This window comes from Ochotona princeps, chromosome 15 (genome assembly GCF_030435755.1).
Source record: "Ochotona princeps isolate mOchPri1 chromosome 15, mOchPri1.hap1, whole genome shotgun sequence".
NCBI lineage: Eukaryota > Metazoa > Chordata > Mammalia > Lagomorpha > Ochotonidae > Ochotona > Ochotona princeps.
Window position 1 is genome coordinate 15747556 of NC_080846.1, and position 13144 is coordinate 15760699.

Sequence of the window (13144 nt, forward strand, 5' to 3'; positions counted from 1 at the left end):
CTGAAGAAGTACTAGTAACAATAAACAAATTCAGGAAAATTGTAGGATACAAAGCAAATGTGCAAAAATTAGCAACATTGCTATAAACAACTAGTCAATAATCTGAAAAAATGGGGGGAATAATTCCACTTAAATGGTTAGACAAACATAAACAGATACACAAAAATAAAGCACCAGGGAGTAAATATAATGAAATAATTTTAAAAACTGCACAGAAAAACTAAAATCAATGGTGAAAACATTACAGAAAACACAAAGAAATGGAAAATATCCCATTGTTAAGATGTGCATTGTTAAGATGTGCATACTAGTGGAAGTAACTTACAGATTAAAAGCAACCACTATGTTTTTTTCCACAGAACTAGCAAAAGCACTGATGAAATTTGTGTGGATCTAATGACCCAAGCAATCTTGAGCAAAAGGACAAAGCAGAAACATTATATTGCCTGACTGAACTATTTTACAAGGCTACAGTAATTAAACAGCATGGTATGGCGTGAAAGCAGATCCACAGACGAAGAGAACAGATACTGGATGGAAACCCTCATATCTACAGCTAAGCAATTTTTGAAAAAAAGTACCAGAAAGTTAATTATAAAAAGAAGTCTTTTAAATAAACTTATAGGGAAAATTGGGTGCAGACAGCTAGCAGAATGAAGATAAGCCTCCATGTCTCATCATATCCAAGGGTGAGCTCTAGGGCAGGTATTATAACACATCAGATTAAGCCTCTGCTTCAGACATCACTATTTCATTTTTGGAGTGCCAATTTGTACCCTGGCTGCTCCACTTCCCATCCTGTTCCCTGCTTAATGGCCTGGGAAAGCAGTAGAGGATGGTCCAAAGCCATGGGACACTGCACCCATGTGGGAGACCCAGAGAAAGCCCCAACCTCCTGAGCTTTGGATCAGCTCATGTTCAGTCATTGCGGCCTTTGGGGAGTGAACCCGCAAATGAAATATTTTTGTCTCTTTATCTCTGTATTAATCTGGTGTGCCTTTCCAATAAAAATTTTAAAAATAATTACTATATATATAAATATATATATAGACTCAAGCATATATATATACTCAAATATATATTTTATATGGATATATATATATATATATATCCTTTGTGTGTTTCTTAAATTGGGCTGCTTAATTTGTTGTTGAAGAATCTCTTGTACTCCTTAAATAGTCCAGATATGAGTCTTTTATTGGACACATAGTTTGCAGTTATCTCCTCCCATTCTGCCCATTGCCTCTTCACATTGTTAATAGTTCCTTTTAAACTGCAGAAGCTTCTTAGCGTGACAGAATCTCAGTTACCTATTTTTAATTTCGTTGCCTATGCCTTGGGGGTCTTACCCAAGGTGTCTTTGCCTAAGCTGTTGTGTTGTATTCTCTCCCCTATGTTGTCCTGTAGTAAGTTGATGGCTTCAGTTCCTGGGTTTGGATATTCCATCTTTTGGGGGGATTGCTTTTTATCTAGTAAATAAGGTAAAAGTCTTGTTTCAAACTTCTGCATGTAGAAATCCAGGTTTTCCAAAGTGGAAGAAAATAGAAAAAAAACTGATAGAAAAAAATAACAAAAGATGAATACGGAATATTCACAGATATGTTAATACATGGGAACTAGTAATACAATTCAGTTATAACTACTGAACCATTTATCTGATGTTTCCAAAGCATGGTACACGGTAAGCAATCATAGGGCGTGACATTCTTGACTGAATCCTCTGGAAGCAGAGTTAACAGAAGAAAGTGTGTGCTTACACTTGTGTGTTGCTATGTCTTCAGACGGCTCTTCTGGAATACAGCGTGGCAGCCCCTAAGGAGATGATGTTCTTGACTCTCGGCTGCCCTGAGGATTCTTTATCATTGTTAAATGTCTCCCTATAAGACACAGAACGCTGTCTGTGGGTTCAGCACACAGTTAATTTTCATATTGCACTGTATCTTTTCAAAAGTATCTAGTATTGAGCATGAGTCAGTTGTAGCCAGGAGGGAAATCTAGTAGTTTCCCTGTATTATATAAAAAATTTTTTCAAAGAAAACTTACAAGACAACATAAAATTTAATCAAACATTTTAAAAGACTGAAGTGCTTCGCGGGAAGAAATTAGCAGCAGTACGCTCCTATTACCTCATGATGAGTTAAGTATTGAAGGGCAGATGACTTGTCCAGGTGTTTATGTAGAACTGCATCCATAGAATACATGAGATCTGTTTTCTTTATATAAATTAGGTGAATGCATTCATTTTTCATAACACAGCTGATAATAGGAGCTGTTAAATTGCTAAAAGGTCCGTTATTTTGGCTTATAGATGTTTTTGAGTGAAAGATTACAAATAATATACATGAATGATTTAAATTGAAAAATGTTTTTATCTTACATACTTATCAGATTTTGTGATGCCTAACAAAGCTTAACCCATTCACCTTCATTGGCTTGTATTCTAATGATGTCAAATGTGACTTGTGTTTGTCTTCATTTACAGGGTATGGAAACGGACTGATGTGATTGTTGAATCGGGGGTGTCTACGGCTTGATGTGTTGGAATTCTACTTGGTGTGCTGAATAATCATGCATTTGTAGCAATGTTGCCAGGGGATGACTGGTCTAAATGACAACAGATTTATAAAATATGGCTTCACAGCAATCTAGATGTGCTATGTTAGATCAATCCAGGCTGAGAGACACTGTATTTCCCATTAGTTCAATGGTTCTATCAGAGATGACTGAATTGTAACAATCGTTTTCAAACAGACCATACTTCACTGTTTTCTTTTGTTCTTGCTGCTACTTCTGCCTGGAACATTTGTGTCATCCCACCCTATCCATGTGGGAAACAACTGAGCATCAATTATATACTTAGAAATAATTTTATTGACATCCTCAGTGCATGACTTTACATAGCATTTATTTTTAAATGATGTTAATTTTGAGTGGTCCTCTGTAATGATTTGTTTTGATGCCAAAAACATAATTTTTAAACAAAGGATGCTCCACAACTTGCCTTCTAAATCATGATTTTTGAAAATAGCTTCTCTTAATCTGATTTCCTCCTCTAAATGGAAGCCTCAATACATTTCAACTTTTTATAGTCAACCATTTTGTTCTGAATAATACAGGCAAACAACTGAAAATAATTGTTGTTGAATACTTGGTTCTCGATACATCCATGTATTATTGTCACTTTGTATTCATTTCTTACTTGCCTGGCATTTAAGGAGTGCTATTTTATTGTGACTATAAATATTATCCAAAATTTGTCTCCAAAGTGAAACCTACCACGCACTGTGAGTTTGAAATTTATCAGGTACTCTCCTTTTTTTCTGTCTAGTTTGTGGTACCTTAAAATATTTTGATGTTTTCAATCTACACTTTAGGAAATGATTCTGTATTAAGTATTATTCTGTATTAGTTGTTTTCATTATTGTTCCTTTATTGATAGGTTTACTTATACAATTTAAATTTTTATTTTTTCCTTGAGCTCATTCTTTGACTCCTAAAAACACCCTTGTATTATTTATATTTAGGTTTCCAAACACCTTAATATTTCTTTTCATTTTATTTTTCCTTCCTCAGAATACTTCCTAATTCATTTGTGCATTTATCATCTTCTAACAATCTTTGTTTCTTTAAGCATCATTATGCCCTGTTTGTATTCAAAATCGGAACTGCAAGAGAAACCATTATTTCTTACCATCTAATCAGCATTACTGAACTTCTCCTAATTAAATGGTATTGGAGAAAATAGTGTCTCTTCAGAGATGAGGGGATAGAAACCTTCACAAGAAAAGCAAAAAGTTGTTCCCTCTTTCTAATATTGACATATCTGACAGCCAATTTCATTGGTCAGAAAAATCACTCAAGAATCAGAATGAGGAATTTTGATTCATTGAGTTAAAAGAAATAGTGAGGAAATTCTGATTAGACTTAGACTTATTTCTCTGGATATATATTTTAAATACTTTTACACTATTATCTATGAAACACCACCACTCATTTTCAATTTTTTTCAAATATTTGTTTACTGTTATTTGAAAGATAAAAAAGAGAAGGCGAGGGAGATCTCTCAAATTCTGATTTGTTTCACAAATGTCCACTACAGCTAGGGTTGGACCAACCCAAAACCAAGAGCTGGCACACAATCAGGATCTAGCACGTCGGTGGAAGGAATACAAGCACTTGGATAATTCTTGCTGCTTTCACAGGCACAATAGCAGACAGCTGAAGAAGTGAAAGAATCTATTCCCCTCCCCTGTTAAGGGATAAAGAGAGAAGCACTTCATAATGATAAAAAGTTTAATCTTTCAGGAAGATGTAAGCACACATACACCAAACAAAAGCGCTCAAAAATATGTTTAGCAATGCTGGCATTTGGTGGAGGGTGTAAGATGCTGCAGTCCATATCCAAATGCCAAAATTCAAAATCCCCCTCTGCTTATGATGCAGCACCTTGGAGAGCAGCAAGTGATGGCTGAGGACATGGGCACCTGACACCAACAGCAGGCTTAGATGGAATTACTGAATCCTACCTTCTGCCTAGCGAAGTGATGGTTGTCACAAGATTTTGGAAAACAAGCCAACAGATGAAAAATGTATGGCTATCTCTGTCTCTCTGCATTTGGTAGATAAAAATAAACAGATAACTAAATTCTTTAAAAGTGGGAACTGTGTGCAGTTACAGCAATCATGACCATCATAAAATTAGATTTTGTACTAAAAATTATTAAGCATGAAGAAAATCACTTCATAACAAGGAATCTGGTCTTGACTAACTATTCTTTTTAAGAAATATTATTTGTTTTTCTTAGAAAGGCAGATTTACAGAGAGAAGGAGAGACAGAAAGATCTTTCATCTGTTGGTTCATTCCCTAAGTGACTGCAGTGGCTGGAGCTGAACTAATCTGAAGCTAGAAACCAGATGCTTCTTCCGAATCTCCCATGTAGGTGTCAGGTACCAAGGGTTTTGGGGCCGTCCTTGACTGCTTTCCCAGGCCACAAGCAGGGAGGTGGATGGAATGGAACATCCTGGACAGCTAGGACAGTTTTAGACACTGAGCCATCGCTCCAGCACAAATAAGTATTCTTATATGTAACACAAGCATCCCTAGTGTTGGCTTAATCAATAGCATTGCAACACCTGCTGCCACTTTGCTCAATATAGCGTGCATACTATTTGTCAATATTTTTATAATGATTTTTAGTTTTAATGTATTATTAACATAACAATACAGAATGTAGAAACTGAAAAAAATTTTAAATTATGTTATTTTAAAGCCAGTGTAACTGATTACTAGCATTTGAAAGTTGCATTATCTTCTTTATTTTTTAAGAAATTTTTTAGCTTTTTAAAAGATTTATTTTATTTTTATTGGAAAGTTAGATATACAGAGAGGAGACAGAGAGGAAGATCTTCCATCCAATGATTCACTCCCCAAGTGACCACAATGGCTGGAGCTGAGCCGATTTTGAAGCCAGGAGACCAGTGGCTCCTTGGGGTCTCCCACACGGGCGCAGGGTCCCAATGCCTTGGACCATCCTGCACTGCTTTCCCAGGCCATAAAGCAGGGAGCTGGATGGGAGGTGGGGTTACTGGGACATGAACTGGCACCCATATGCGATCCTGGTACACACAAGTTGAGGACTTTAGTCAGTAGGCTATCGCGCTGGGCTTTGTTTGTTTGTTTGTTTGTTTGTTTATAATACCATTAACCATTCCTGGCAGTGGAATCATCATCACATTTGCCATGTTGCATATGTAATTTAAGACTTCTTTGTATTTTTCTCCTTGAGTTGCTACCTCTTTGACTTTTTCCTTATTACTACATTGAAATCTAAGTTGTTAGTTATTACAACAAATAGGAGAAAAGCGAGTTCCTATATCCATTGTGTTGCTCAAGTAATAAATGACTTGAGATATCAGATAAATGCAAAAATTCAAAAAATGTTAAATACATAAGTTATATGTTAGGATAAAGCGTTTGAAACATGGGTAACAGATTAAGACTAATTAAAATGTACAACCACAATTATAATGATTGAGACCAAGACTCCTAGAGGATGGTAAGGAGGATGCACCCAATTCAGGAAAACAGAAGACTGTGTGGTCTTACAAATGTGACGGACAGACTCTGGGTTATATCCATTCTGGCGATTCCTAGGTTGATTTATGAGTGTTATTTTCACATAGGTAAGTTTCTGAGTAGGCATTTTCCAATGCCTGAAAGTTAAGAAATGTCTTTTCATGCTGGTGTTATTAATTTTTATTCTCTGTAGATGTGACAAGACACAAGAAAAATGAACAATCAATCAAAGGAAATAGAGTTCATCCTACTGGGGCTGACAGATGACCCTGTGCTCCAGATTGTGGTTTTCCTGTTCCTGTGTTTCAATTACATCTTGAGCCTGACGGGGAACTTAGTCATCATCCTCCTCACCCTGCTGCATCCCCGCCTCAAGACTCCCATGTATTTCTTCCTGCGCAATTTCTCCTTCCTAGAAATTTCCTTTACAACAGTCTGCATTCCACGGTTCCTGATAAGCATTCTAACTGGAGACAAAACAATTTCCTATAATAGTTGTGTAACTCAATTGTTCTTCTTCTTTTTAATAGGAAGTACAGAGTTTTATCTCCTGGCTGCCATGTCCTATGATCGCTATGTTGCCATCTGTAAACCACTGCATTACCCATTCATTATGAACAGTAAAGTGTGCTACCAACTTGTCCTCGGCTCCTGGGTCACTGGATTCCTTATCATCTTCCCTCCTTTAGTCCTGGGACTCCAGCTAGATTTCTGTGCTTCCAAAACCATTGATCACTTCCTATGTGACACCTCTCCCATCCTGCAACTCTCATGCACAGATACACGTGTCATAGAACTGATGGCTTTTGTCTTAGCTGTTGTGACACTTGTCATCACACTGTTGTTAGTGGTCCTCTCCTACACATTCATCATCAAAACCATCCTCAAATTTCCTTCTGCTCAACAAAGGACAAAGGCTTTTTCCACCTGTTCCTCACACATGGTGGTCATCTCTATTACTTATGGGAGCTGTATCTTTATGTACCTGAAGACATCAGCAAAGGAAAGGGTAACTTTAACTAAAGGTGTAGCTGTGCTTAATACTTCCATTGCCCCTTTACTGAACCCCTTCATTTACACCCTAAGGAACCAGCAGGTGAAAGGAGCTTTTAGGGATATTCTTCAAAAATTCTGTAATGTTCAAAACAATGCTACAAAATTTGTTTATAAATAAGGTGCTATTGGCCTATGACCCTTGAAGTTAGACATAATCTTCAACTGCAGTAGTTCGCAGGTATGCATGTCTTCCCCTGGAGTGTTTGCATGGTACCTGCATCCCTCTGTATGCTTTCTGATCAGATCTTCAACATACTCTAGTGAATAGCTTTCTTCAATCTGGAACGTTCAATTCTATCCTTTATTAGGATTGTAAAACTTTTATTTGAAAGGCAGAGTTACACAGAGCAAAGGAGAAAGAGATAAAGAGATCTCCTGTATGCTGGATGATTTTCAAGTGGCTTCAATGGCTAGGGCTCAGCTGATTCAAAGCGGGATCCAGGAGCTTTCTTTGCATCTTCTATGTGGATACAGCGGCCCAAGGACTTGAGCCATCTTCCTCTGCTTTCCCAAGCTTATTAACAGAGAGCTGGATCAGAAGTGGAGCAGCCAGGACACAGACTGACACTAATATGGGATTGCTACACCATAGTCATAGGCATAGTCTATTACACCTTGGTGTTGTCCTGAAATTCTGCTCTTTTCGTAATATTTATTTATTTACTAATTTGAAAGAATGTAACAATGGGTGACATGGAGGGAGGCGGAGAGCTAGGGAGAGGAAGACTGAGAAATAGCTCTTTCATTTCTTGATTCATTCAGCAAATGTCTATCACAGCCAGACTGGTCAGGTTGAAGCCAGGGTACCCAACTGGCTCTCCTACACACGTCATGAGGACCCAAGAACTTGAATCATTAACTGCTTTTTTCCCTAAGCACATCATCAGGAATATTGATCAAAATTATAGTCAGGACTTGATAGCCTTCTGATATGGCATGTAGGCATCATGAGTAATGGCTTACCCCAGTGCCACAACACCCATCGTTAAATGTTATCTTTATGTACAAATATCTCTCCTTATAAATAATAGTTATATATCCTCAATGTACTGTACAAGTGAACCTTGATATACATATATATATATATGTGTGTGTGTGTGTGTACTTTTTTAATGATTCAAATATATGGTTTTAAATTTTTTTCAAATTCACTTTTTTAATTTTGAATTTTATAGTACAATTATGTAGGGTCTGGGATCCCCCCAACTTCTCACCCACTGATTTCCCCATACTGTTACAATAGTATAGTCCTTCATAACAAACTATAATTCCATCAGTCTGGTACTTAAGTGTGCCCCAGCGTTGCTGGTACAGACAATGTCAGACAGTCCAGCATCCCATTGTCAACATATGTCAAACAGTTTCATTGAGAATCCATCTTTGATTTGGAAGTAGGGATGCATATTGCATTCTATTGTCATATCTGGATATGGTGGTCTCTATTATCCCATTACTATACATTCCCTTAAATGAGAAGCCAAGAAATAGGGTCAACAACAGGTATGAAGTTAAAACAAAATGCAAAAAAAAAATACAGCACCATAGAGCCAAAAAAATTCGTCACTGAATAACCAACACATGGGTAATAAAAAGAAAACACGAAAGCCTAGTTTGCATTATGGTTTCCTTATATTATTAGAGTGAACATACAGTATTTGTCCTTTTGAGATTGACTTATTTCACTGAGCATAATGGTCTCTAGTTGGGACCATCTATTTGCAAATTGTATAATTTTTTTAATGAATGAGTAATATCCCATGGAGGAGATGTACCACAGTTTCTTTAACCACCCCTCTTTTACGGACTGGTTTGTTTCTATGTCTTTGCTATTGTAGATTGTAATATGTGTGTTTTAATTGTTAAGCTGCAATTGTCGAGGGCAAATATAAAAGCTGAAGATCATTATATATGCAATTAATGTAACAGAAAATTTGTTTTTAGGATCAAAGTAGCTAAGAGGAATCAGCATATGTGCCTAAATGTGATGATAAATAGGGAAATGAAATATTTAAGAGTGTATTAATCAGTGGTATAATGTGCTCAAGAATCGATATTGTACTGAATAAGATTCACCTGGAGAGTTTTAGGGGCCGGGGGGGGGGTGCAAAAGGAAGTCTTTTATCCGTTGGTTCACTCCTCAATAGGCTGCATGACTGAATCTGGGCCTGTCCAATGCTAGGAGCCAGGAGCTCCTTCTGGGTCTCCCATATGGGTGCAGGGTCCTAAGGCTGTAGGCCATCCTCCCCTGCTTTCCTAGTCCATAAGCAGGAATCTGGGTGGAAAGTGGAGCATCCAGGACATGAGCCAGCACCCATACGGGATGACAGAACCTCAGGCAGAAGATTACTAGCTTGCTATGCCACCGTGCCAGCTCCCCAACCCAGGAGAATATAGCCCTCTTTAATCAATATACTAGAAGATATTACTTGATGAGCTGCTGGGAAAGTAAATGAGGTAGGGTCCAGCGTCTGAATTATGAGAACATCAGTGTTTTTGTGTCACATTCTAAAGAGTCCAGATTTTGTCATATAGAGAAAATTTGAAAATATCTGTAGATACAGGCACAGGAGGAATTTATATTATATTATATTACTTAACAAAATACTCAAAAGCAATGAACTAAAGTATTAGTGACTGGTCACTGGTTAAAGTTTATCGTGTGAATTCCTAAAGCTCCAATAAAAGAAAATGCTACTCTTTTTTGGCTTTGGAATTCAAAGAGGAAATTTCTGCACAGCTGAAAACCTGTATCTATATGCATAAAATGAGGGAGTCATTTCTAACAGTGTCATCTATGTATGTGTTCATTACAATGACCAGGATTCCAGGAAACCTGGACTGCTAAAACAAATGGGGAGGGCTGGTAAGGAAGAAAGGTTTGAGAAACAAAAGGCAAAACAAAGTGTCAGAATATTTCCCTGCAGAGTAAGAAGATGACCTAAGGGACTATTTAGAAAGTAAGTAATTGGAACCTAAGACATACCTTCATGCCTACCAAGGCAGAAATGAAGCAGAGAGTAATTGCCCACAATGCAGCACCCTAAAACAGTTTCTTGTTGACTTTTTGTCCATCTTGATTATTTGAAAACAAATCTGTTGTTTTGGAGAATATATTTATTTCATTATTTTTTATGTGTCCCCAAACTTATATGAGATACTCATAAAACATTCCATGAAAATCATTTAATGTACATGTGGATAATTCATAATGATCCTGGATAAGAAAATATGAAGATATTTATTGTGCTGTAAAACATTTTGAAATCTGGGGGCTGGTGTTGTGGCTGAGCAAGTAAAGCTGCCACCTGTCATGCTGGCAACTCATGTACATGGTCAGTGGTTTGTGTCCTGGCTGCTCTACTTCTGATGTAATTCCCACCTAATGCCTTGGGAGATACAGTTTAAAAAAAAAAAAAACAGGGCCTGGCACAGCAGCCTAGTCACTAAAGTCCTCGTCTTGTACTCCCTGGGATCCCATGTGGTTGCTGGTTCTAGTTCTGGAGGCCCCGCTTCCCATCCAGCTCCCAGCTTATGGCCTGGGAAAGCAGTCAAGGACAGCCCAAAGCCTTGCGACCCTGCACCTGTGTAGGAGACCTGGAGGAGGCTCCCGTCTCCTGGCTTCAGATTGGCTCAGCTCTGCCCGTTGTGGCCAGCTGGGGAGTGAATTCAGCGGACAGAGGATCTTCCCTTTCTCTCTTCCTCTGACTTTCCAATAAAATTAAATAAATCTTTAAAAACAAAAAAGGAAAACAAAATAAAAAAGCTGCTGAAGTGTTTGGATCTCTGCCATCCATGTGGGATACCCAGTTGAAGTTCCTGGCTCCTGGCTTTAGACTGGCCCAGCTCTGGCCATTGTGGCCATCTGTGAGAGTTAGCCAGCAGTTGAAAGAGCTCTCTCTTTTTCTACCTCTCTCTATATAACTCTTACTTTTAAATGAATCACTTTTTTAAAAAATTCATACATATAAATATGTGTTGGGAGTAAAAAATGTGAGCGCAACGGCTCAACTTGCTAATCCTCCCCCTGCAGTGCCGGTTTGTGTCTCAGGTGCTCTACTTACCATTCAGCTCCCTGTTTATGGACTAGCAAGGCAGGGAAGGGTGGCCCAAAGCCTTGGAATCTTGCATCCACGTGGGAGACCAGGAAGAAGCTTCTGGCTCCTAGCTTTGGATTGGCACAGCTCCAGCCATTGTGGCCACTTGGGGGCATGAAGCGGCAGATGGGAGATCTCTCTGTCTCTCCTCTCTGTAAATCTGCCTTTCCAATAAAAATGGATGAATCTTTAAGAAAATGTGAATTATCTCAATTCCTCCATGGCGTTATCTCCACAATCAGAAAGTTTAATAACATCTCTAATGTATTTCTCTTAACTATCTCTATCTCTGTTGCTTGTATTTACATCTCTATGCAAACTTCAACAATATACATGAATGTTTAAAATAACAGTACTCTGATTTACCACCCTGACAGTTCATAGTGAATATCATTTCCAAAAGTGAACTCCCTAAGGAGTTAATATTAAATTTTTCATCTTCAATATATTTTCAATGGCTTCTATAATTGGGAATGTCAAGATTATAATCCAGGGAAACATGTAAGGCATAATTAGGAGAGTACATATTGACTGTTTCCCAGAAAAATTAACTCAGAAATATCAGCAATGATAACTTGGTGCATCACAAAGACATAAAATGTTTTAGGCTAAGGATATAGCAAGCATGCTGGTTTGATTATTATATGTTATGCAGATGTGTTAACATCACACTGTTCTTCCTAAGTATGTATACTTATTGTGTTAATTATAAACAGGAGCAAGCATTTGGTCTGGTGGTTGGAATGCACATGTTTTACATCAGAGTGCCTGGGTTTGATTCTCAGCTCTGAGTGCAGAAGCCCAAGGATTTGGGCCATCCTCCACTGCCTTTCCAGGCCATTATTAGATAGTTGGATCAGAAGTGGAGCAGCTGGGACTAGAACCAGTGTCCATATGGGGTGCTGGCATCACAGGCAAGGATTACCATAATTTTGTGATTGAGAGGTGAATAAGGAGAGGGAAAAGAGTAGAGAGAGAGGGAAGGAGGATGAGAGGGAGGAAGAGAGAGAAGGAAGGAGGAAGAGAGAGGGAGGGAGAGAAGGAGAGAGAGGGAGTCAGAGAGAGAGAGCGCTCAATGCTTACCTTTAAAAAGGTCAGTTTATCAACAAATTACATACAGCCAGTAACAATTACACCAGGTGTATTTTATTGTTCATGGTTTCTGGAAATAGATATGCTAAAGGATAAATTGGTTAAACTATGGAGACTGGTTGGTGGACCTTTGGTACAGCAGGTAAAAACAATGCTGGCAAGGCCTGTGTACTCATTTCAGAGGACATCGGTTTGAGACCCAGCTCTGCTTCTGGTTCCAGCCCCTGCTTATGCACATTGGGATGCATCAGGTGGTGGCTCACGTATTTGGGTCCATGTCACATTTGTGTGAGGTCTGGGTTGATTTCTGGAACCCTCGTTTCAACGTGGCCTAACCTTTGCTGTTGTGAGCCTTTGGAAGGTGAACCAGAGGACGAAAGATTTCTCTAAAACTGTCTCTGTCTCACAGTCTTTGAAATAAAAATGGAAAAAAAATTTTTAGAAAGCAGAAGATAACCACATCCTATGTCAGAACACCTAGGTTCAAATTCCAATTCCAATTCCCAATTCTTTCTTCCCGCTAACGCAAGCTGTGGGAGACAGCAGAGTTGTCTTATGTAATATGGGAAGCCTGGATTGAGTTCTCAGCTTTTGTCTTCAGCCTGATTCAGACCTTGACATTGCTTGCTAGACAAGCAACAGGAAACAGCTCATTCTGGTCTGTCTGTCAGTGCATGCTTCAGCCTATATATATCTCTATTTTCCAAATAACAATTGAAAAAATAATAAATAGATAATAATAGGATAACTCATGAGGTAGAAAGACATCATCAAAATATTTTTTTCTTTCATTTTTATGGTAAGGTTGTAATTGGGATGATATTC

The 13144-nt window shown here is 38.2% G+C and overlaps 1 protein-coding gene across 1 annotated transcript; it reads left to right on the plus strand.

The window, feature by feature from the left end:
• Positions 1 to 6291: 6291 nt before the first annotated feature.
• On the plus strand, positions 6292 to 7251 carry LOC101531595 (olfactory receptor 6C6-like). Its single transcript, XM_004589792.2, has one exon. It carries the CDS (start codon positions 6292 to 6294, stop codon positions 7249 to 7251), a length of 960 nt encoding a protein of 319 aa, XP_004589849.2.
• The last annotated feature ends 5893 nt before the right edge of the window (positions 7252 to 13144 follow it).

Bases quoted from the DNA above. Each gene is read 5' to 3' on its own strand.
- LOC101531595 (XM_004589792.2), top strand. From the start codon at position 6,292: ATGAACAATCAATCAAAGGAAATAGAGTTCATCCTACTGGGGCTGACA.